The sequence below is a fragment of the Mytilus galloprovincialis genome, chromosome 4 (genome assembly GCF_965363235.1).
Source record: "Mytilus galloprovincialis chromosome 4, xbMytGall1.hap1.1, whole genome shotgun sequence".
NCBI classification, from domain to species: Eukaryota; Metazoa; Mollusca; class Bivalvia; order Mytilida; family Mytilidae; genus Mytilus; species Mytilus galloprovincialis.
Window position 1 is genome coordinate 97,883,961 of NC_134841.1, and position 24,857 is coordinate 97,908,817.

The window sequence follows — 24,857 nt, forward strand, 5'->3', positions numbered from 1 at the left end:
ATACGTAATAACAAGTTTGACGATAGGGCTAGAACTATCAAAGTTAACCTTTACCTATGAGGTTCATTGATCTTAAAATGTCCAACATTCAACTGTACACATACACGTACGGTTCTTAGAAATATTGTACCGCAATATGTTAAAACAACATAGTTCAGCTAGAAACTAGTCAACAACACTTTCATTAAATGAACATTAACTTTTTAAATCAGCTGTTTACTGTTTATTCAACATACACAGTTAACAATGCTACTATTTCGTGTGGAAGATCGAGCCACACCTCCGATTGTTCGTTTTTCACGTTCAACCATAATGTGATAATTATATGAAAACCACATCAATTACAAACAATCAATATTTGTAGTATTCACAATATTTACTGTAGATGTGTCCATGAGATGAAAAGAACTGAAAGAGGCGGTAGCTACCCAAAGGCAAATCAAAATTAAGAGTCAGCGAGAAATCGGCAAAACACTTGGAACACCATGTATTTTGCTGCTATATCGTTGAATCTACGTCTATTTAAAAACATTATGGCATATGGTAGATGGAAAATTATAATATGGCATATAGTAAATAGAAAATTAGGAAATAAAACAAGCATAATTTTGTACACATTTTTTTTTGTATTTATCATCGTGACAAGATTCGAATAAAACAAATATGTATATATATTTTAGTATATATTTATAATATACAAGTAAGAAGTTTAGCTACCTCTAAAACCAGGTATAATACGCCATTGTCGACATGAGATAATGCCTGTACCATGTCAGGAATATGACATTTGTTATCCATTCGTTTGATGTGTTTGAGCTTTTGATTTTGCCATTTGACAAGGGAATTTCCTTTTTGAATTTTTCCTTGTAGTTCAGTATTTTTGTGATTTAACTTGTTTCTTATTCTGTAAGATAATTTTCATTTTTTTTAAACACTTCAATCTCCCTTTTGATATTTATATGTATACTATATATAGTCGCATATGCAACACTCGCTATGATCTTTCTTTAGTTTTAATATTATTCATTATAAGAATATTAACTTCAATTCATACCTTGTCCTTTGATTTACAGCTTGTGAATATAGTTTTGGTCAATTCATTTTCAAACTTCAGGAAATGGATTTATATAAGAGCATTGCTTTTTTTCTATTTCTTTTTTAATAAGACGTAAATAGTTTCTATTCAGAATCATATAAAAAAAAACAGAGCACATATAAACACACAATTTCACAAAATATATAAAGACGTTTTAGAAAAATATATTCAGAGAAAGATAATTACGATTGAAATCAATGATAAAAAAAATATAGTTATGAAATGTATAATTTTGTTTAGCAGTGATGACATTGAATTATGAATTCATTTTAAGATGCCCATTAACGTTAACAGTTCATTCTAAATAATACGGTTAGAACAATACATCATAAAACATTTAATGTCCAAAATATCCAAGTAAATAAAATATACCAATAGATGAGAAACGTGGCAATAAAATCTATTTACGTAAATTGTGAACAAAGATAATGACCTTATCGTCTACCTTTATCAAAGTAAACTGCTTCCTGTTCATTATTTAGTTTTCGGCACTTCTTTTGGTAAAGGATTTACTCAACAATGTGCTTAAACGACAGAAGGTTTTAGCATTTTATGTATAAAGGTAAGCATTTAACGCGCTGCAACACATCGGGTAAAGATAATCGCCTACACTACATCAATAGCGATATACACTGCGTAGAACGTCTTATGAATTGCAAGCATCACAAGCCTTGCACAATGACACATTCAAAATATCACACAAGGGAATAAAAAGCAATCAATAGAAAAACAGATTAAACAGCTATCCTGGTATCTCATAACTGAGAACTTTAAAACAAAATGTCGCTTTTAAGTAGAAAAACACACACACACTTCGAATATTTTAGAATGATATACTTTATCCTTCGTATCCTTATTTGCAAAGTTTCCAGATAAGAAAAGATACCTAAAATATAGTAAGTTTTTTTTAATGGAAATCTATATACAGTAACGTGTACTTTAAAGATAATGTTTTTTAAGCTCCTTTGTAAAATCAAACTCGTATGAATAAAGAAACAACTCGACAAGAAGAAGAGTACAGTAAGAATCCATTGTTCGTTGCCAATCAAGTAGTCAACTCGTTACAAATATGAAATATGTAAAAATAAAAGTACTACACCCCCCTTAATACAACACATTTGTACTAACATTTGCAATGAATTTTCGTGTAACAAAGCCGGGTCTATTATCTAATTAGCTTAAATTTTGGAACGGGGAATACTTGTATAAAGGGTCAACAAATATGTATCTACTACTATTATACAATACAAGAGCAAGAGGAAAGAGACTAATAATTTATGAACTTTAACAGGTTTTTCGGAATTTTCAAGTATCCGCATCTGATTCAAACTGCCTAGAGTATGCAGTTTCAAACTAGTTGTGACCCCCGCCTTGGTTATTGATTACAATGGTTTAAATAATTTAGAACGATGTTTCTTGGAACTTTTAGAAGACCAAGAAATCTGACGTTTTTTTTTTGTCATGACACTTATGTATTTATGTTTAAAGTACAGTTGGAGGAAGATCCAGTTTTTGATTCAAAAGAAACATAGAACAGACCTATGATTATTCAGGATTTTCTAATTCGTTAGGGTCGTGCAGGTTAAAATATGTTTCCAAGTGACATAAAAATACCAATTTCCTTCATTGTGCAATTTTGGTAATGTGATTTAAGGACACAAACTATGTTGTTTGAGTCTTTAATTGCCGGAACAACAACATATTTGGCTGAGGTAGTATAGGTGTTTATCAAACATTTGGATCTTCATAAATCGATATAGCGTGTGCATTCATAGATCTATTCTGATTTTTGTTCAAATTTCAATTTGTACCATGAACCCAACAGTTTTAAATCATCCGAAAAGTAGCTGCGTCTTTGTTTCGCGTTTAGTCCTTTTGTGACTATCTTTTCTAACTTAATACCGATTATTCAAAATTGTTGTTTTCAAGAAACATGATTACATATTGAATTGCAGAGTGTGTTTTTTCAGGTTCAAAACAATCTATCAAATCAAATAAATTTTATTTCAGGAAAAGAAATAAATTTTGTATAGATTTTGTTATTGTTGTGTGGTTTTCATCTTGTTTAAACCTTCTAAAGTCCATTGGAAATATCAATCCTTATTTTATAAATGTATGTGTAAACTTTACAGTCATCGCCATTTATTGGAAATTTATTTTGTCTTTGATTGCCTTTAAGCTAAAAGTTCACAAACCTTTTAGGTAATTCATATTTTTTTCATTAGTATCAACATATCTACAAACGCCCTCTCGTGACCTTTTCATTGAATCTGCATTTACATGACAGGTGATTCATCCAATGCAGGAATCGTTTATCTATCATATAAAATCAAGCGGGTTTGTTCATATTAAACTTCTTCTTTTTATCTTGTTTTTTTTTATACTTCATTATCACTAACAAAAGGTCCGCAGTAACTCAGGAGACCATCAAACAAGATCAATGGAAAAACACTCACCATAGTATACAAGACAAAAAATACGAAAACAATACAAAACACTATAATTAAGGTCGCAACGCGACAACCGGACAAGCTTATCACATGATGTGCCACTTGAATATTTGGATCGGAGTTCTATTGATGCGGGTTAAAACAGAAGATCGCTTTCGACATAGGATTCATCAGAGGTTATTTTCGTTATCACTAAAAGCTGAAACACTCATGATTTGGATCAAGAAAACTGTTGGAAGCTGATTTGATGTCAATGTGTAATCATCATATGATGTACAAAGATAATTACCTATCACATCTCTACTAATCGTCTAGAAACAGTATTGGAAACACGTGATATAAGATATTTATCTGATGAGATTTTGTCATATATCTTCAATTAACTGGCATAACATATCGTTTTCACGGTTATGTCAATCAAGCAGCTGCTACATGATTTGACCAATAACGCTATATATAAGCCTTATACGGGAAATAAAAATAAGTAGCGAATCAATGCATGTCATAGTATAAGAATATAAATATGGTTTAACGTACATTATATTTCATTTAATCGATTTCCATTATTATCTGAAGTATATTGGTAAAACTTAATTGGTAATAATTATTTCTAAAAGTAAAATTAGCCTGCATCACATTTAAAGCTTAAAGTTTTAAATCGAATAATAAGAAAACTCGTTTCTCTTGGAATGTTAGTCAATTATTATACCTATTGAAGAATATCATTCGGTGCTATGGATAAGAATTTTACATATAATTTGACGTTTTTAATTGATGAAAACGATACTCGTACGAGATGGACACTTCAAAGTGGAATACCACCAACATTCAATGAAGCTCTTATGACCAGAACTATTGTGTTTAGTCTAATGTTTCTAATGGCTTTGATAGGAAACACAGCAACACTTATTCAAATGTACAGAATACGGAAGAGAAGATCAACGATAAATATATTAATTGTTAATTTGGCAGTAGCTGATTTGTTAATTACATTTTTTATAATGGGAGCTGATGCCGCATGGGCTTCAACAGTCCAGTGGTATGCCGGAAACGTCATGTGTAAACTTGTTAAATTTGGTACTGCTACAGGTTTACTTGCGTCGACCTATATTACTGTTGTGATCAGTTTGGACCGATGTTGCGTGATTATGGACCCTATAAGTCGTCACAAAGCTCCAAGACGAGTTAAAATCATGATTGTTATATCTTGGATACTCAGTGCCTTATTTAGTTTACCTCAAGTAAGTTACTTTTCTTCACAAGTATTATTTAAATTGAGTATAACTAAGAGTATTTATTTTTCTGTAAAACAAAACAGTCGTGGTAAAAGGAATTTATATTGTTAACACATATAACAAGCTTATTCCTGTTGATTACGCACACACACAGATATATTCTATTTTCATTATACTATTTTGATTCAAAGTAATTAGGGATTTGTAGTTATAACGTGCTCATGCTTTGCCAAATAATATATATTGAACAGTATATATCCACTTGTTTTGTTTTCGAGCTGCAGGTTGTTTAAAATAGTCTTACTGTATACGGTTGATATATGGCAAAAGCACGTAATGAGAATAGAATAAAGTAAACTATATAATGAAAAACTAGAGATCAGCAGCTAGTATGTGCGTTCATAGAACGGACGTAGGTTTTTTTACTAGACACTCTGTCATAAAATTATATTATCTGAGTTATCTTCGCTGACATAAAGACGTGGCATAGTTTCAATCGTTTATCAGCTGGAAAAATGTGCATTATACTTACAAGAACGATCCAACAAGATAAAATTAAAGAAATTGGGTATTTGCCATGTTTGAGTGAAAGTAGTTTGCTAATTTTCAGTAAAAAAGACTGATATTGCCGCTATTGGTAATTAAGGATTAATTTGGACCCCACAATCTACCTTAAAACAGTTAATTTGAAATGGAACAGTAAGTTTCTTAAAGTTTTGGATTGGGTGTATTTCATTTATTCGTACGAAATAACAGTCTTTTAGACGATTGAAATGTTGAAAAGCATCGTGCGTAAGCCACATTAAGAGCTACTTATAAGTTTGACTGTCCCTCTGGTATCTTTCGTCCCTCTTTTTTAAACCAAATGATCAATGATAGAACTAACTTCGTACAGGAGCATAAGCAATTATGAAATCCAATAAATTTGGAACTGTGAAATGAAACACATAGTTTTGTTAAGTTGGAGCAGAAATCATTTGGTATTGGTATTTATTATTAACAATATTTTGAAAGACACTTGAATTATCAAACTTATTCATGATCAAATGTGTTGACCTTATAGTGATGGACATTTACTGAAATTTGTATTTACCGTATTTGCGTCATTGCCTAAGTTCAAATACTATATCTGCATAGCGATTGATGCCTAAAAAATAGGGTACGCTTTTCGTGTAAACTTTATCAGGACCGTTCCTATATGAATGTATTTTCTCTGTTATTTATTATTGATTTGCACATCAAGATGGGCATAAGTTAAAGAAGACCACCAAACATAATGAATTCGAAAAAAACAATCCAACAGAAATCATCATGGTATAAATGAAAAAAAAAAAAACAAAAAGGAAAACAAGAGTTTCAAAAACACAACATAATAACTACAGTATATCTTGAAAGGGAAATCCCTCCCAAACCTTGCTATTCCGCCAAGCAAGCAGATTTTATGCCACTAGCAACTTTCGTAGTGCTTCTCATGGCAAGTAAACTTTGAAAATACGATATCTTAACCTAGGTAAACTACGTCCTTGCATAATTTTAACTCCCGATGATAACCATTCATACAAAGAACACTATTCAACCTCATCAACTCTTATTTGAAGCATTTGTTACTTGTCCGATTAAACAAGAATCTACCATGTAACGAGTTTCAGGATATTGAACATTTCAACATATTTGTTTAGATGGGATACACACAAATTTGTTGTTGTGTCTCCAGTGCACTCCTAAATGTAAACATTAATGAAATAAAAGTAGGTGTTAATTTGACAGTGATTGCCCTTTAATGACATTATATGTTATCTAATGCGTCATTGCCAGAAGTTTGTACAACGTTAGGGTAATTTATATGTTTATACTAGTAATAAGTTTATTTTATTTTAGCTATAACCTATCCTGATATTTAATTGAGTTTCGATTTCTATGTGAGAAATGCATCCATCGAAACTTAATATATTGTTATTAAATGTCTCGCTGCATTATGATTTATGCGATTCTCGCAGATATTTTAACTTATTTTTTGTTCATTAAAATAGTCAGTTATACCATGCAGACACATCAAAATCATTCAAGAAACCACACAAACATAGTAAACATTAACCATTACCGTTACTATAGTCACCTGACATAGTGTTCATGTCAAGTAAAAAGAAACCTCACACAATTTAAATATCTTTAAAGTGACTTACATGTAGCCTCTTCTCTGCAAAAAATAAACCATCAAAAGACAAAACATATAACACTCTTTACATTCAAATACTAAAATTTAAGTGTAAGTCAAGCATTGAGATTTTAATTTTTATACAATTGGAAATTCTTAATTACATTGAAATAGTTTACTTCAATGTTATTTGTTTGTTTTGTTATGTTTTTAAATGAAAACAAGACAGTTTCTAAAAAAAACTTTCTAAAGAAACAGTAAGCGACATGATGTTTACTAAGAAATGATGTCACATTTGATTTCAAGCCCTTCCACGACATTTTTGATTTAATGAAGGTGATGAAAGGGACTTTTGCGTTACTTCAATTTATTTTGGCATCTATGATGGATTTTGTGAAGTTTTATCATCCCTCGTTTTATAATATTTCAACATGTGCACATCTTTTGAAGCTGTAATGATGAATGTAATAAATCAGGGAATGCCATAAAGATTTCTCTTGTTTTATTAATTTGTTCATATCATGGTTTCACTTAATTTCTCAACTGGTAATACTTCAGCTATTATGTATCCTTATAAATGCGTTAAAATGGATCCTGTCAATCACATTTTGAATTAAATGTCGACTTGAAATCTTATTTTATATCATCCAGATATTATATAACTATAAAGCATTTTTTATCACCATAAACGGTACAAATTGTTCTGCACCGGGTGCGTATTTTGACAATGACTTCTTTTTTCTCGATTTTTATAATGAGGAATTGATATTGAAAGCATATATTTTAAGATAGTTCCTGCTAGCGTCACATAATATATAGACATCTGTGTATTACTATAAATTATGGCTCCCTTTGTTGTAGTTGTTTGGTGATTAATGTCCAGCGGCTACTGTCTCTTTGACGTACACACGCGTCCTCGTTTATTCTCACTTATTTTAGGTCTGTTTATGACAAATACAATTTAAGAAAATTTGGCGGTGTTTCCTTATGTTATTCTTTTGACTGTCTGCAGATTAACTTAAAATATTTATTTTAAGTATCACATGTTTTACTTGTGACACTGGGTTAATTCAAAAATCATGTATCGCTTGAGATTTTCTTTATCAACGACTCGAATTAAAAAAAACACCAACTAATTGTTGAGATATTACAATAATGAACTCTTTGATTTAAATTTTTTCCCTAAACAGTAAAGACCGCCCTAATGAACGACATGCATGATAAAATCACGGCGTGTGATGTAATGAAAATATGAACATAATGATTGCATTGTTTAAAAGTTGCTACATAGTGAACATTAAAAGTAAAAGTCAAAAGATTATTTCCAAAGCATTTTTGTTGCTTCCACAGTGTCAATGAAGCCAATTTGGTGTGTTTAGGCGCACACTTTTATCATTCAAGTCTAAGTTAAAATTTGAATAGTATTGCATGTTAAAAGAGCACCATTTTCATGTAAAATCATGGTCGTTAAAGTATCCTACGTACTGTATAACTTAAGTATTGCTAAACAAAATAGATTTTTTTTTTCAAACTTTGATAAGTTTTATATCTTGTGACTGCCTAAAGTATATATGGGGATAACTGAAGATTCTTAAATTGCAAAAATTCTTCCTATGATTAAGAGTCTATTGATAGTTTGGTTTTTTCCGTAGCTAGTCAGATTAAAACTCTGATTTGATACCACAATTATATAAAAAAACACATTAGTTTCATACATTAAACTACAGTATTTAAAAAATAATGAATGTCCAAAATTGTAAGATTCAGTTTCATTGCGTACATTTATAAGGTCACTAGATACGAGAAGATTTGGTATAAGTGTCAATGAGACAACTCTCCATCCAAGGCACAATTTTTAAAAGTAGACCATTATATATTAATATAGAAAATCTGAAAACAATTACACATACAGCCATTTATATCCAGTCATTAATTCTAAAAATGTTCTTTCAAAACATTTTTCCTGAGCACCTCTGTTCACGTTTTTTTTTTCAATATAATTTTTGAAATCTATTAACCAAATGTTCACCACGAATAAATATAGCATGTTTTCTTCAGGTTGACGTGCGATTGTTTATCTTAAAGTTTACCATTTTTGTTAAGTTATCAGTTTTCGTTGTTTCAGTATTATTACATTTAGTGATGCGTTTTAAATTACCTTTGTTCGATATATTTTAAAAAATGAGTTGCAATTAACTGACATACACACAAGATAATTCGAGAAATTGCGTGTGTACTAATGAGGATCAAATATTGATAAAGGTTTTTCCATGTTCATGATATTCAAAAGAACATTGCGTGTACAACTGTATTCGCAATTTTAACTAATGATCGATGTTTAATATTTGAAAATTAATGATGACACGAGGGTATCCAATCGCCGCTATTATTCGAAAAGCCGAGGCAAATGTGCATTTTACAAAGCATTTGTTCAAAAGATTTCAAAAATCAAAATAGCTGACTATGATTTGTTTTACGACAGCGATTTCAGAAATCTTCTGATATTATTTAAACAGAGAAATATCCGCGATGCGAGACCATAATAATATGTTTTGTTCTTGAGTTTATGGTTTCTGTTGCTAATATTAGTTGATATGTCTCGTTAATATGGAAAAGGTCGAATTTTGCAAATATGTTCTTTTTGAGTTTATGCGTTCACCAACATTGTTGGCAGACAGGAGGACTGACAGAAAAAGAGACGGGAAAATGACTAGACAGACAAATATTGTTTTTTGGGATCGTTTCATCTGCGAACGGGATGTTAATAATACGCTACGAGTATAACTTTATAAGTAAATGCATAAGTTCAATATCATCATTTTACAAACATAAATAGTTTTGTTGCTATTGTTTGCTGTTATTTTGCAATTAACACAATAACACTTTCTAACAGTACAAACGTCATAACTAAACCCACATTAAGAAAGTACAATAGGCTTTAAAGGTTACATAAATATATATTAATTCCATTTCATTGTAATACCAGGTGCTATGATAAATTTCTGTTGTTTTCACAGAATATAACAACATCCAAACAGAAACCATAAACTTTTTCTTCAGACATATAAATGGAGAACTATAATAATTTTAGAAGTACTCTGGACGTAATCTCCTTAAATGACATTTCAAAACGAAACCATTAACAACGTAAAACTTCAAATGTAAACTATTAATACCAAAGAGCACGAAATGTTTTAATTAGTTTCGATACACGAAAACGATATCGTTTCAAACTGCTGATCAAAAGTGCAATTTTACTGTTATGCATCTTCGACTCATCTTCCCAAATTACTTCTGCTCGAAAATAATTGGTAAAAAAAGTTTAAGATACTAATAAAGAGATGTGCCAATTACTCAACCATCCACAATTACTATGTAATAAATAAAAAAGTAAATAAACTCAACTTTGCTCTTTTGTAGGATTGTTGTCTCTTTTGCACATTCCCATTTTTTTTAATAATCATTGATGCCAAAAGTGTTTACTGTCAACGACAGATTCATTTTTGACGCTCGAATATAAAAATTGGAAAGCAAAATAAAGGAAAAGTATGGTTGACACAACATTCCTAAATAATTTACCAAACAAAATACGAACGACATACACTGGATCATATGCTCCTAAAAATTAAAAGAATATAATAAACAAATATAAATTTTGAATCACTATAAAAATCAATCAGGCTGTATGGTTTTATTGCGACATTGACTATCAATTTATTTAATAGGTACAAAAACAGACAGCTTGGACAACTTACAGATAAACTGATATTGTGGTTTACTGTGATATCATTTTCTAAGGTTTTGAGAGTTTTAAAAGAATGAATATTAACCATAAGAAGATTTCGTTTAACTGATGCTATACTCTATTATCAATAATAATCCAAGAGTAATAATACTTGTGTATGAATTTGACTTTTGTTTTTAACGGCTACTTTTTATCTCACTTGTCCTAAAACTGCAGGAGAAGTGCCATACAAAAGTTATTATGGCACAATTAGTCACTCAATGTCTTACAATAGATTATTTTCATTGAAAGACAATGCTTAAGGATGTATTTTTTTATGATAAATCTAAGTTGAGATAAAATGTCGAAGCTTAAATATTCATTAATTCTAGATCCATAAACAAATAAATGTAGTTGATACAGTCAATCGGGTTCAAATAGGAGTTATGACAATCAAACGACAATACCTACTGTTAATATTTGTTTACTGTTCAGAAAACAAGATTTTATTATTTTTTGTGTTTTAACGCCACTTTTAAACACCGTATTTAGGCTATTTCGTGGTGGTCAGTTGTTTTTGGTGGAGGTAGCTGGAGTACCCGAAGAAAACCACCAACCTTTGATAAGAAAACTGACAATCCTAGTCAATTAAGATTGGAGTCGAGTGCACCAGCACGATCGGAGTTTGACCTCACAACCTCAGTTTTGACCGGCTAGTGATTACTATAGTAACTACCTAGACCACTTGGCTACCAAGGCCCCAAAAAAACAAGAGTAGATGGAAATAAACTGCATAAAGTAACAATCATCAACAGGACGATATTTACTAACAAATAAAATTGTCAAAACTATTCTGAAAATTTTTAAAAAGTAATTTCCCCATATGTGTTTCTTCGTCGGAAACTAAAGTTAAAAGCAGTTCTGGCCAGCCGGACGATCAAAACAAATACGTCAAACATGAATATTGTTCTAAACAATTGCTTTTACTCATTTGTTAATTGGTAACTGTGATAGAAAGAAATTGTTAATAACAAACGCGCTTCAGAAAATGATCTACAAATGGGTCAAAATTGCCGAAATAGCTGACACTTTATGAAAGATAGCCTTGTAAAAACGAATTAGTCTTATTTCTTCTTAACGCAGAAACTTTTAAAAAGTTTAAGTACACAAATATCGAATTCTGAGGAAAATTAAAATTAGAAAGTCCGTAATCAAATGGCCAAACCAAACGCTCAAACACATTAAACGAATGGATAACAATTGTCATATTCCTGACTTGGTATCAAAAAAGAGAGACATTGTCAAAACAATAAATAAAGAATAGGATAAGCTAAATCTTCTATAAATTATTACCTTTTAAGGAGGATATTAATTAATTTGTCGCGTTTTGTTGAAATTAATCTAGAAAGTCGCAAGGCATTGTTTCACTTCTATTCAATAATGCTCCGTGCGCGATATAGTTTCCATGGAGCCTTTAGTTTAGTCTTGACATTATTTTCTTTTCACAATCAGGTTTCATCATCTTGAAATAAAAAGACAATTGCCAAAGTCAGACTAATTAGTGTTGTGTATGGTTTTAAGTGGTTGTAGATCAATTGAAAACAACCTCTCGTTAATCACATTGAACAGTAATGATTTCTTTAATAACATTACCAGCCAAGTCTGAACTTTTCACGTAAATGTTCTGCTCAATTTGAACAAAGAAGGTAATCTCTCTCTCTCTCTCTCTCTCTCTCTCTCTCTCTCTCTCTCTCTCTCTCTCTCTCTCTCTCTTCGACATAGTACTTACTAACAATGTATCGATGCAGAAAAATACATAATCACATAATAATTACATATTCTTTAAACTTCTAGTATTCTATATTATATGTTTTGCTATATATTTTTGCAGAAAATTTCATTGAAAATTTAATGAGATCATGTTTTTCTCGCAACTGATTTGAAATGAAAATGCTAAATTTAACTCTAAAAATCGTTGAAATAAAGATTTATTTACAAAATTGTCATTTCTGCATACATATCGCCATATGGCAATCAATTTTGAATTTTTTTTATCTTATAAATCTGTCATCTCCCTTTTATGAATAAATTAAATAAATGATAGCAAAACTATAACAATATCTACAAGACACATATTAAATCTTGACATAGAAAAGGTCAATATATAACACAGAGCCATAACGATGAATATATAGAGACAAATAACTGTTTCCGAAACACGTCACAGAAAGCTATAGATTGAGTAAAATGAAACACCAGGGAAATTGTGTAGTAATTTTAACCGCACTTGAAACTATGTATAGAACCAAATTATTGACTGTGGTATAATGTGTATGTAATATCATTTTCAAAAACAGTTTTCTAGTGTTGAAAGGCCACAAAAGAAGCAAGATCTTTCCACGGAACTTGTGTATGCAACAGTTATGTGTTTCATACACCTCTCCTTCTATGAATGAATCACTCGCCATTCAAATTCACACTTCGTCAAAACATTGTAATCGGCAACCTGAAAACGTAGTGAAATTCTAAATTAAATGACTATACTGGTATCTAAAGATTTATGACAAGGACAACTACGATTCTCGAAAGTTGAAACAGCGAAACATCTTATCGGTCAACTAACTCCCATTACTAATTTCAACCGTAAATATCATGAAGTGTCAATTTCAATTATCCGTAATAATTTTCAAAACCCGTGAAATGATCTTTTTGTAATGTCTTATAAGGTACAACATGTCTGATTATGTCAGCCGTGATAAAAAACAAAATTATTGTATTTTTCCTTTACATCATTACTTCATCCGATAAAAATTTTGCAACCGTAACATTATTTCCGTTATATCTATACTTAAATATGTGTTGTATTAACTAATGCATAACTGGTCTTGACATATCTGTCAGTTACACATATTTTTTTTTGTATAATTATGATCATTACGGTAAAACCGCTTTTAAACTCATTTAAAAAAGCAACATTCAACATTGAAAATACAAAATATGAATCATAAGTATATATTTCCTGTGAAATGGAAGGTCAAATACTGTTTGTATAGAAAATGTGTGTTTAGAAATGCTTGTCTTTTGATTGTATTTACAATCAAACAATAAAGATAATTAATAATGATTCATAATAAAATTGAAAAAAAAGAAGACGATATATAAGAATGCTTCTTCGTTTATTTCAACTCATTTACTGCGTAATTCCTTTTTATGTATCGGGAAGATAAATACAAACCGTTACATGTTTTAAGAAGGACTGAAGGAGTTTTTATATCCGAATGCTTTGTTATTTTACTGGTTATTCAGTGAACTAGTACTGACGGAGATAATAAGAATACAAACATAAGTCCACGTAGATTTTACTTTCAACGCTATAAGTTCGACATAAGGTATTCAAAGTATACGCACATATCACAATGGAAACAAACCATACTTGTAAAATTGATTTTAATATATGATAAGTAACAGCTCTTTATATTTGTCACGGGCGTATACTATGACGTTAAGAAAACCATTTAGCTTATATCTTAGAAATTTATATCACACGTCAATAAAGTCTATGTACACGTCATACGTTCTTGAAGAGATATAAGAAACTTAACAAGCAGACTGATTTTAACAATAACGATGTTTTAGGATACCCAGTATTATTGCTTGTACCTCTTTGTTCATAGATTTAAATAAGAAGATGTGATATGAGTGCCAATGAAACAACTTTCTATCCAAGGCACAATGTATAATAAGTTGACAATTATTGGTCAAAGTACGGCCTTCAACACGCAGCATTGGCTCAAACAGAACAACAAGCTTTAAAAGGCCCCCCCCCCCAAAAAAAAAAAAAAAGTAAATCAATTCAAACAATACAACCAACGGTCTAATCTATATGAAAACGAGAAACAGGAAATATCTATGAGGCAAACAAACAAACAACAACCAGTGAACAAACGGTTCTTTACTAAGGGGAGAATTAAAACATTTTGACAGGCACCAATCTTCATCCTAACCTGATACAGTAGTGTACTTTTACAACATAAAAGGACACATTACACAATAGAGTTTGACAAGAAGAAAATATCCGATTTATATACGAATGCACAGTAAAATTATAAGAAAAAAAATACACCAGAAACATTCAAAATAAGAAAGTATTAATATATAAATTACACATAGCTGAGAGGGTGATAGAGCAGATTGTAACCCCGAGAAAACATTGATAACCGCGGCGTCACGTACATAACAACGTTATGGGTAATAGAAACGTTATGGGTATTAGAAAAATCAACAAAATTGAAGCAAGCCATTTTATTTCTTTTAATTTGACAGTTAAATGATAAAATCTGAGCCAAAACGTAGAAATTTAGCATAGTCTTAATACCTTGATGTAAATTCAATTCATTGTCCTTTAAATTATCGTTTTTGTTATTGTTCTGGACGAGAGGGTGACATTAAAAAAAAATTGTCACCCGCTCAGTCATGTGATAGAGTAATTTAACACCCTCGTATTAGCCAATCAAATTATGAAATTTTAACGTGAAGTATAATAAAAAGAAATAACGTCCACAAAGGTAAATCTACAAAATCAGGAAGCCAATAAGACCTAGCAAATTCAAAGGCATGACTACACAACCAAAGGAAACCTTCTTTTTAACTTCACTTTGACTTTTACTTGGTACATGCTAGTGATTTTTGAAAATCAATATGATTTTTAAAGAAAAAAAACGCACCTTGCATTTAGAGATATGTAAGATGACTTGTATTTCTATAAAGAAAAACAAAAAATACCGAACGACGAGACAAATTTGGAACGGAAAGTCTTTATTAAAATAGTTAAATCAAAAGTATGTAGCAAATGATAGATTAAACCTGGTGTTATAGTTAGTTATCTCTCTCACTTGTATAATATCGCATACTATATAGATATAGGAAGATGTGGTGTGAGTGCCAATGAGACAACTCTCCATCCAAATAACAATTTATAAAAGTAAACCATTATAGGTCAATGCACGGTCTTCAACACGGAACCTTGGCTCACACCGAACACAAAGCTACAAAGGGCCCCAAAATTACTAGTGTAAAACCATTCAAACGGGAAAACCAACTGTCTAATCTATATAAAAAAACGAGAAACGAGAAACACGTAAAAATTACATAAACAAACTACTGTACATCAGATTCCTGACTTAGGACAGGTGCAAACATTTACTACTCCATTATTGACAACGATGTGTGAACAATTCAAACAAACACAATAGGTAAACTTTTAAAAAATATTGGTACAGATATCAACATTGTGCAATGATCTCAATCACTTTAAAACAAAAACCAAATATGATACACAGATTCAAAGAAATTATATGTTCAATATCATGGGCCTACAAAAGTTTTTTTAGATTAGCTGTGCAGAAATTGAATAATTTTAGCATTCGTTTCGGTCGTAAAAGCGTTTGTTCTAAACAATATATATTGAATAACAGACATTATATTTTGTATTTTGCGAAGAAGCCTGTATGGAAGATAATTATAAGAAATATAGAACTTAGAATATCGAACTATATTATAGGTTACAGCTATGCATTAGTTAAACCAATAAAATTCGTTAAACATATTTCCAAACCAAGGAATTTCATTAAACATATTTCCAAACAACAAGGACTCTTTGGAGTATAAATGTATGGGTACAGTTATTCAGGAAATGTTGACCAAAAGTTAGTTCCAATGTCCTTCGAGGTATTCTGTCAACAGATTACATAGAAGTTAGGTCTAGGTACTTGACGCCAAACTGCTGAAAATAAGAAAAAAAAAAATTCAGACTTGTAGCTGATGAAAACTAGGGATACACGTGTTTGTTCTCTATTTATTATTAGTATATCAGGTTTAAATTGTTTTTCTTGTCCAGAAACTTTTATTTTAGTAACTAAAGGTGAAGTTCTTGAATGCATATAATATGAATTGCTTTGTATATGCCTTTAACATTCTAATCATACTTAAAATAGCATAATACTTTAATCTACTATTATTCAATGGTCACGATAATATCAACTAATACTAATCAAAAATAAATCGTCAATCCATTCAATGGCAGTCGGCACTTAAAGCTGAATACAATAAATTCATTCTGGGTTACCGGGGGCAAATGTCATGACGACCATTTCTTTTACAAATATAACCTTCAGATTGAAGAATTGATTCATTTACAAATCGTGCACTATACATTAGTTTTTGAATCATGAGTGCAAGATGATTAAAGGGAGTAAACAACAATAACTTCGGATTGATAAATACAAAATACAGTTTTACAATTAAACACTATAAATCCAGTCAAAAGATATATGACAAATAAATATCATCTCCATATGTACACATTCATTTGGAAAAGAACAACGTTAAGATTATAAGCAAGGACTTAATATTTCATATAAGCAAAAACATTTGAATGATTACAACCTTTAGGTAATACAATGAAAACACCTTCATGAATGGAAACTTTTACAGGGCTATAAATTAATTCAGATTTGTTGACATAACGGGAAAATTTGTCAGAAAACATATCAAATGTATCTTTTTAAAACGTTCATGTAAGAACCTTGTTATTTTTCAAAACCCTTTTACAAACAGCGTTTAGTATCTGACTAAATAAAATCTTTAGAGAGAAAAAACTGTTTTTTAAAGATTTTTAAACATGTGTATATAGCTAGGTAATGCATATATAGTTGAATATAAGAAAAATGTGTAACATACTATTGTATAGAACTTTTTAATGACAAACCAATTATATTTCAGGTTTTCATTTTTAGTGTACTAAGAGGGCCATTTAAGGAAGATTTTTATCAATGTATAGACAAAAACTACCCGATGAAGCAATATCAGAAAATGTACAACTTGTTTTCACTGATAATCCAGTTTATAATACCTTTAGGAATAATGGTTGTGTCGTATGGTCTAATATTTTATACAATATCTAAATCATCTAAAGATTTTAGAGGTAAGTATAGTGACTAAATGATTTCACGATAAAACTGATTTTAATTGTAAATTAACGTTTATTGTGTAGTCAATCAACCTACTGTTAAAATGTAGTTGATTTTGTTTACCCACAATGGCATTAATCTGTCATTAAGTTATTTTAATATTTTTTTTAATTCTCACAATTAGTGCAATTGGAATGATAAATGCCCCTTTCCCTTATCCTAACTGGCATAGCTGCCTATACATTATACATGAATCTCGGATATTCAAATGAACTTTCTATATATGTTAATTTTGCCTGTTTGGAATGCAATTAACTGTACCCCAGTCAAACTATACAAAATAATGCTCGCTACATTGTGTTGTTATTCAAAACCGAAAAGTCAAGTTTTTTGCAAGCCTAGTTAAGTTAGTCTTAATCGTCTCAAAACGTGTTATTGCATTTTTTAACGTGTTTGAAATGATATTTATGATTTAAATATTCGTTTTTCAAATGAAACACAAACAATCGAATTAATAAAATCCGACGTCTCACAAGTTTTTACGAAAGTAATTGACACCTATTTTTATGTTTACTCTGAACTATTACATTGTATCACGGTTTAACCTCCATCTTATTGCAACAGAAAACCCAAATATACACAGAATAAAGTCCCAAAAAATCTAACTTGAGGAAAACTGAAAATCAGCAAATTTTATTTCCTATGGAAATTAACATTGGAAAGAGAAGATAAATCTGCAATAATGAGTCTCTTTTTGTCAGTTTTTGGTTGATTTTCTTAAAATTCATGTTAAGCATGATACTTTGACTGGGTTATAAGTTCGTATTTGACTATATTATATCATCTTCTGCTCATGAAATGTACAAAACCGAAGTGTTAACGGTAGTTTTTTTTTGCACATTTTTTTAATTAAAGAAATTGCAAATCTGTGGTTTTGTAACCATTTTGAAAAAATAATGTGAAAATTTGGTATTGTTAATATTAGTTACTTATATTTTGTTCAGCATTTACCTTGTTTAAAGAAACTGTAAACCACAAAAATGAGAAAATATGCTTAATTATTTTTATCAAATTTGAGATTCTTTACTTTGACATGTTGAAAAATTAAATAAATGGTAAACTAATGAATTACAAAATCTAGGGTGAAGCTTGTTAAAAGATATGAAAACAAATTTAGAGTTGTCTGTAAAGAAGGCTAAAATATCAAGAATCAATACATTCTGCTGAATAGAAGCGATAAAATTATAAGTTTGTATCATTTTTATTGACATTTCTGCCTTTTTTGCAGAGTTATCTTCCATTTCAATGCAAATCTCCATAGGTATTTTCAAATCGTTATTTTTTAGTCTTTCTCAAGTTATATATTTTGTTGGACGTTTTTCTGTGTATATTATTGGTATAATTATAAAGATAAAAACTTAAAAGTCTTCTGTTGCCATTACTTAAAGGTTAGGGTCCAATTACTGCTAGATTGACTGGACTATTTCCGTTAAAAAATGACATTTATATGAGAGGTGAAAAAAATATTAACAAGTTTAATAAAACCAGAGAACACTTTACCAAAAAAGGTATAAAAAAGGAAAAAAATAAAGATAACAACAAGACTTTGTACAAATCTGAATAAAAATAACATAAACCAAATTTTAAAACGTGGGTGAACTTGAAAAAAAATCCTATAAAATGTGTATGCATGATTCTGTGCATATTTGCGTATTCGTAAAATACAAAAAAATAGCATTCTTATTTAATATAAAACTCCAAAATATTATTACCCATTTTCGTTAAAACCTCTATAAATTTATCAAAACTAATTCCAACAGTTTTGTTGCTGTTTTATTTTGAATTTATACGTCATTTGAATAGAAGTTTTTTTTAGTCCTTTTAAGTGAGGTATCAACAGATCTGTGTGAATCTAATTCGAAGATACACCGAATATTCATTACATTTAATGCAAATGCATTACTCTTCAACTACTCGATATTCTAGCCTTCAATTTTACACATAAAACAGTCAAATTTCCGACTTATTTTGTGAAGACACATATTTAAAATCTTAAACATTGAACAAATAACGGAGGTTAAAAACAGTTTAAGACTATCAATCATGTCATCATTCATCTATGAACGATTCACAAGTCCCGTATTAACCATAATTTTTGTTTTGTTGCATCGTAAAAAGTAACCTTACACGTTGTATTTGGAAGTTTACACTTGGTAAAGAATCAAGTCTCTGAAAATATAACCTAATATTTCAATACAGCTGTGTATCTGCAAATTTTGTACTGGAAAAAAGCCAGTAAAGAAGTTTTCCTTTGTAATAGTATCTACTTTGTTTAGTTTATTATACGACAAATAAATCAAATCAAATGTACTCTAAAAAGAGTAATGACAATTGTTTGGACATGATATCTTCCATTTAAGAAAGCTTTACCTTTCAATAACGATAGTACTTGTTTTGAAAGAACATGTGAAAACATCAGCATACATCTAGCAACCTGGGGCCGTATGCATAAAACATCTTAACTTAAGTATTCCTTAAACTTAGATTTCACTAAGAATTTCCTTAGTTAAATCGAATTCTTAAATGATATGCATAAACTTACTTAAGTCTTCACTTAACTAAGGAATACTTAAATCGGAACCTTTCTCTAGTTACCGTATGATATTAGCTCATCACATGTACTTATCCATGTAAAAGTTTGTTTTGATTATTTAAATTTCTTGATCAATGCATGCTTTTATTTTAAAGAGCTGGGGTTAAATTGATATAGGTATGTAAAACAATTCAATAGAACGTAACATAGTTTAATGATGAATTGGCGCATACAAGACAACGCTTTTTATGGTTGATGTTTTGACGGATGAGCATTGGAAGAAAAATATTTCGGTAATCCAAAACTTTCCTCTACTTAATCTTTAGTTATCTTTCATGGTTGTGATATTTTCTGGGGACAACGATATGTTTTAAACTCTAACAAAACATGATCAGGTGTTCACTGGCATAGCACAAGACTGAGTGTAGCATTGTAAGCATGTGCTAACAATTAATTTTACAAAACAATTTTTTCAATACAATGTTCACTTATCGTTCAGCTTATTATGCTTTGCCATCTCCCTTTCCAGAGCCCTTGCTTATATTTGCTTATGGTTTAAAAAAATCTATTTTGATGTGAAATTAACATTTTAATTTTTATCACTTCCCTTTAACAACAAAGAAAGGGGGAGGGTAGAATTTTTTTCAGAAATCCATATATAAAATAAAGTATTTTTCAAAAGTCCTACAATAACCGACGAATTCCATGGGGGACTTCTGACTGCCGTAACAGTGATTCTAAACAATCTAACTGATTGTCTCAACAAAATGGAAGTCCTGGCACCCTCCCCTTATGAAAGAAATCCACCTCTGGGTAGGTCTTAAAACTTTTCGATTTTGTTCCTGTAAGTGATTTTTTTTAGGATATGCCCTACATCTTTAGAATAAAACTGAATTGAAAATTCAAATGACGCCCCCCCCCCCCCCAAAAAAAAGGCACCCCAACACGTATCTAAAATGTGGTTTTGTAAGCTCTCTTCATTCCTTGTTTCGGTTTTAACTAACGGTTACAATTGATACCGCGCGGTGTATTTTAACAATTAAAAAAACCCCGTGCGCATACATAGTAAACAAAAGAAAAATACATTGTAGTACCATGATTTACATGTGTGTAAAAACTGAGTACTTTTCGGTATACATAGCATCGAGATTGGGAAATATAATATATATAAACCCACTGTGATCTCTTGATTTGTTGATTTTACGTAATTTGAAGAAAATAACGATGATCTTTCATAGTTACTGATTATTTAGCAATAAATAAACGAATAATTAGTACTTTATTACTGATATATATATTAATCAATCAAACTGTAGGTAACATATTAATGTTCTACCAAAAACGCAAACTTCCGACTGATTTTTAACTATTTTAGAAAATTTAAGGTAGCTCTATAGGTACCTTAGACTTAAGTGTTATCTAAGGCGTTTTCTTAGTAGAAGGAGTTTTATGCATACCACTTAAGTTTTGTGGGCGTGACCTAAAACAACTAAGATTTTACTTAGGAAATACTTAGTTTAAGATTTTTTATGCATACCACTTAGATAAAAAGGGCGGAGTTTCCTTATCTTAAGTGTTTACTAAGGAAAATCTTACATTAAGTAGCTTTATGCATACGGGCCCTGACTTATAATTTGGTACAACTAACGTGCCTTTCATCTACAACCGATCTGGTGATGAATCAATGTGAATAACAAATCAAATACAAAGAGCATTGCAGCGGAATTTGTGCAAAATATGACAAAGGCAAACTTTTCCTGAGGGTGATAATTCCAACTGTTCAATTAATTTGATTATGTCAAATAACTGAATTAACGTGTTGAACCTACTTACGTCAAACTATCATCAGTCAGCGTACGACACTCTAACGGTGTTATGAATTTATCATCGATAAAATGCATGTACATATTCTGAATGTCGCTAAATTAAGCCTGCGCAAATTACGTACTACATATAAATACCATTCTGAAATGAATATATGAACATTATTGTAATCAAAATAAAAGGAAATTATTATTGGAAAACATTTATCAAACATACTTGTCTGAAAAAGGTTGATACAAATATACACATATGTAATCAGACAAGAGATTGCACAATATATAACAAATAAAATATCAAATGTTTTTATTTGCAGAGCCAGAAAATGTTTCTTCGTCGTCAGATATTGCTAGAGGACATGTTAGAAATGTGTTTATGCGGAAAGCTAAGCGAAAAGCATTGAGAATGTCAATTTTTATTGTTGGAACATTTATCATATGCTGGTTCCCTTACTATGTCATATTTACAAGAAAAGCATTCAGTGACTCAGAAGAAACATATGATGCTACATTATTTACAGTTTTAACAACGATTGGTCAGTCTAACGCAGTGTTGAACCCTATCATCTATGGAGCTTTTCATATGTGCAAGTTGCATAAACCAAGGTATGTAGAAAACGACATTTTTCAAAACCCAGTAATAAATATGACTGTAGTGGTTACATCTTCTAGCTGTTTTTGGCGCGATCTAAATATTTCAGAGGACCAATTGAAATCCGCCTTGATTTTTAAAAGAGGTCAGTGAATGTTATTTCGCTTTTTTGTGTGTTTTTTTTTAATTTGTACTTCACTAGTAAATAAATATTCCAGATGCGCGTTTCGTGTACATAAGACTTATTAGTGACGCTCAGATCAAAGTAGTTAAAAAGCCAAACAAGTATAGAGTTGAAGAGTTGAAAACGAAAAGTCAATACTAATTTTGGGTTGTTTGGTTTTTTTGGTTGTCGTGATTGGAAAATGTCCCCTTCTTATGTTTACAAATTTACTAACCATATGAATACCAAGAAAGTCGAAGTCAACCGTTAGGTTATAATGTTTAGATAAAAAGCACTTAAAATATAAAACACGCTAGACTGTATATGTGGTACTCTATATGTCAAGTTAATCGGGCAGTTTTGGACAATATCTTGATCTCATGTAATAAGTTGACGACCAACAATAATAATATTTGACAAATAGGATAACATTTTTAAAGTTGACCTTGGTGTTGACCGATTGGTTAAGGTAAACACATTTCAATCGATATTTCTTCTAGTTGGGGAGAGTTTAATAAAAAAAACAAACTTAGATGTAAAACTAAAAGAATGGGTAAATCAGAAATGACAAAATCGAACCTTATCAACAAACGAAACGTGCGTAAAGTTTCCTGCATAACATGCTTATGACATGTCTACAGTTGCTTTTGTTCGAGCATTTTGTTTAATGATATTTCTTTTAAACACGATAATGTGTCAGCTAATACGCTAGCGTCGCATGTGCTCATTTTAAATTATAATAGTTAACAATTGACACTTACAGTCAATGGTCTGTTGTGTAATTAATATTTGCCACAAGATATAATCAATGTGTAAGGGTTACTTACACGGCGAATACAGACATGTTTTATTTATGAGGACTTCATACCGAACCTTGTATGAACACTAGATAATACAATTCTGTTGATTGTTATATATAACAGCCTTAAGCAATATAACATTTTAGATTTTCGATTTTATTGAAAACTTCTTAAGATAAACTAAAGATGTGCATTCCAACGATCATATCTGTGTCAGTATAGATATATATATATATTTTAAAATATTTTGATTTCAAGAGGAAATCAAAACCCTATTATCTAATTTAAAAATTGGATTATATATAGTTGAAAATAAAATTATATACAGCAAAAATGTACATTATAATATTAATTATGTATATCATATATTAACAGATTTATGAAAAGAAACACATCACCAGGTACATGCGATAAATTGCCTTTTATTCGTCGCAACCCAAAAACAGACGACGAACCAGCAAATGGTACAAACATGACATTACTAGCCATGAGGCGGAATACTGTTATAATGTGTAAATGTAATCAAACACCAGTTGTGCTACAAGAATCAACAGTCCCATGTATTATTATTATGTGTAAATGTGAGGAGGGAGTTAAACCAATACCAGAGGAAGTGACATCGTCTGGTGACACGTGATAAACCAGTACAGCATGTTACATATATGTCATGAAAGATTCTACGATGCCAAAAATATCGAAGTGAAAGTTATTTTTATATATTATTGAAATTAGTTTTATTCGGATTCAAAGGTCTTGTAATGGCCTGACCACTAAGTATAACCGACGATTGGGCTCAAGCAGAAAAGACTATCAGGTGCTAATACTTTAATAAAGAGTCATCCTAACAAATGGTAAAAAGCTGAAAAACAAATAAAATACAATTTTACAATGTGTTTAATAAATAAAATGCAATTTTACAATGTGTTGAATTTATGTTTCTAGTGTATGAAATGTCCAAAATAATTGATTACACAGTCCGTTGAATCTGAGAAAATGTTGTACTTTCAAGAACGGTTACATTTCCAGTATGTCACGGAGAAAAGGTTCAATTATACGAAAGGCAATTTGAAGGTTTTAAATACAATGTTATATAATTAACTCACTCTGTGGTTAACCACGAATTGTGTCCAAGATGATGTTTGTCCTTAGAATGTTCTCCAGTACTGGTATGACCTTGCAATCATCAGTTTGGATACGTGCGAGAGAGGTAAAGGTAGCAACGATACAATGTTTTAACGTTCTGATAAGGTTAAAGGTGAAT

The 24,857-nt window shown here is 30.5% G+C and overlaps 1 protein-coding gene across 1 annotated transcript; it reads left to right on the plus strand.

Moving 5' to 3' along the window:
* Nucleotides 1-4,079: 4,079 nt before the first annotated feature.
* LOC143070873 (gonadotropin-releasing hormone receptor-like) lies at nt 4,080-24,452 on the plus strand. Its single transcript, XM_076244986.1, has 4 exons — nt 4,080-4,787; nt 17,441-17,642; nt 22,359-22,647; nt 23,972-24,452. The coding sequence occupies exons 1-4, from the start codon at nt 4,281-4,283 to the stop codon at nt 24,231-24,233; spliced, it is 1,260 nt and encodes a 419-aa protein (XP_076101101.1). The 5' UTR covers nt 4,080-4,280; the 3' UTR covers nt 24,234-24,452.
* Nucleotides 24,453-24,857: the final 405 nt, after the last annotated feature.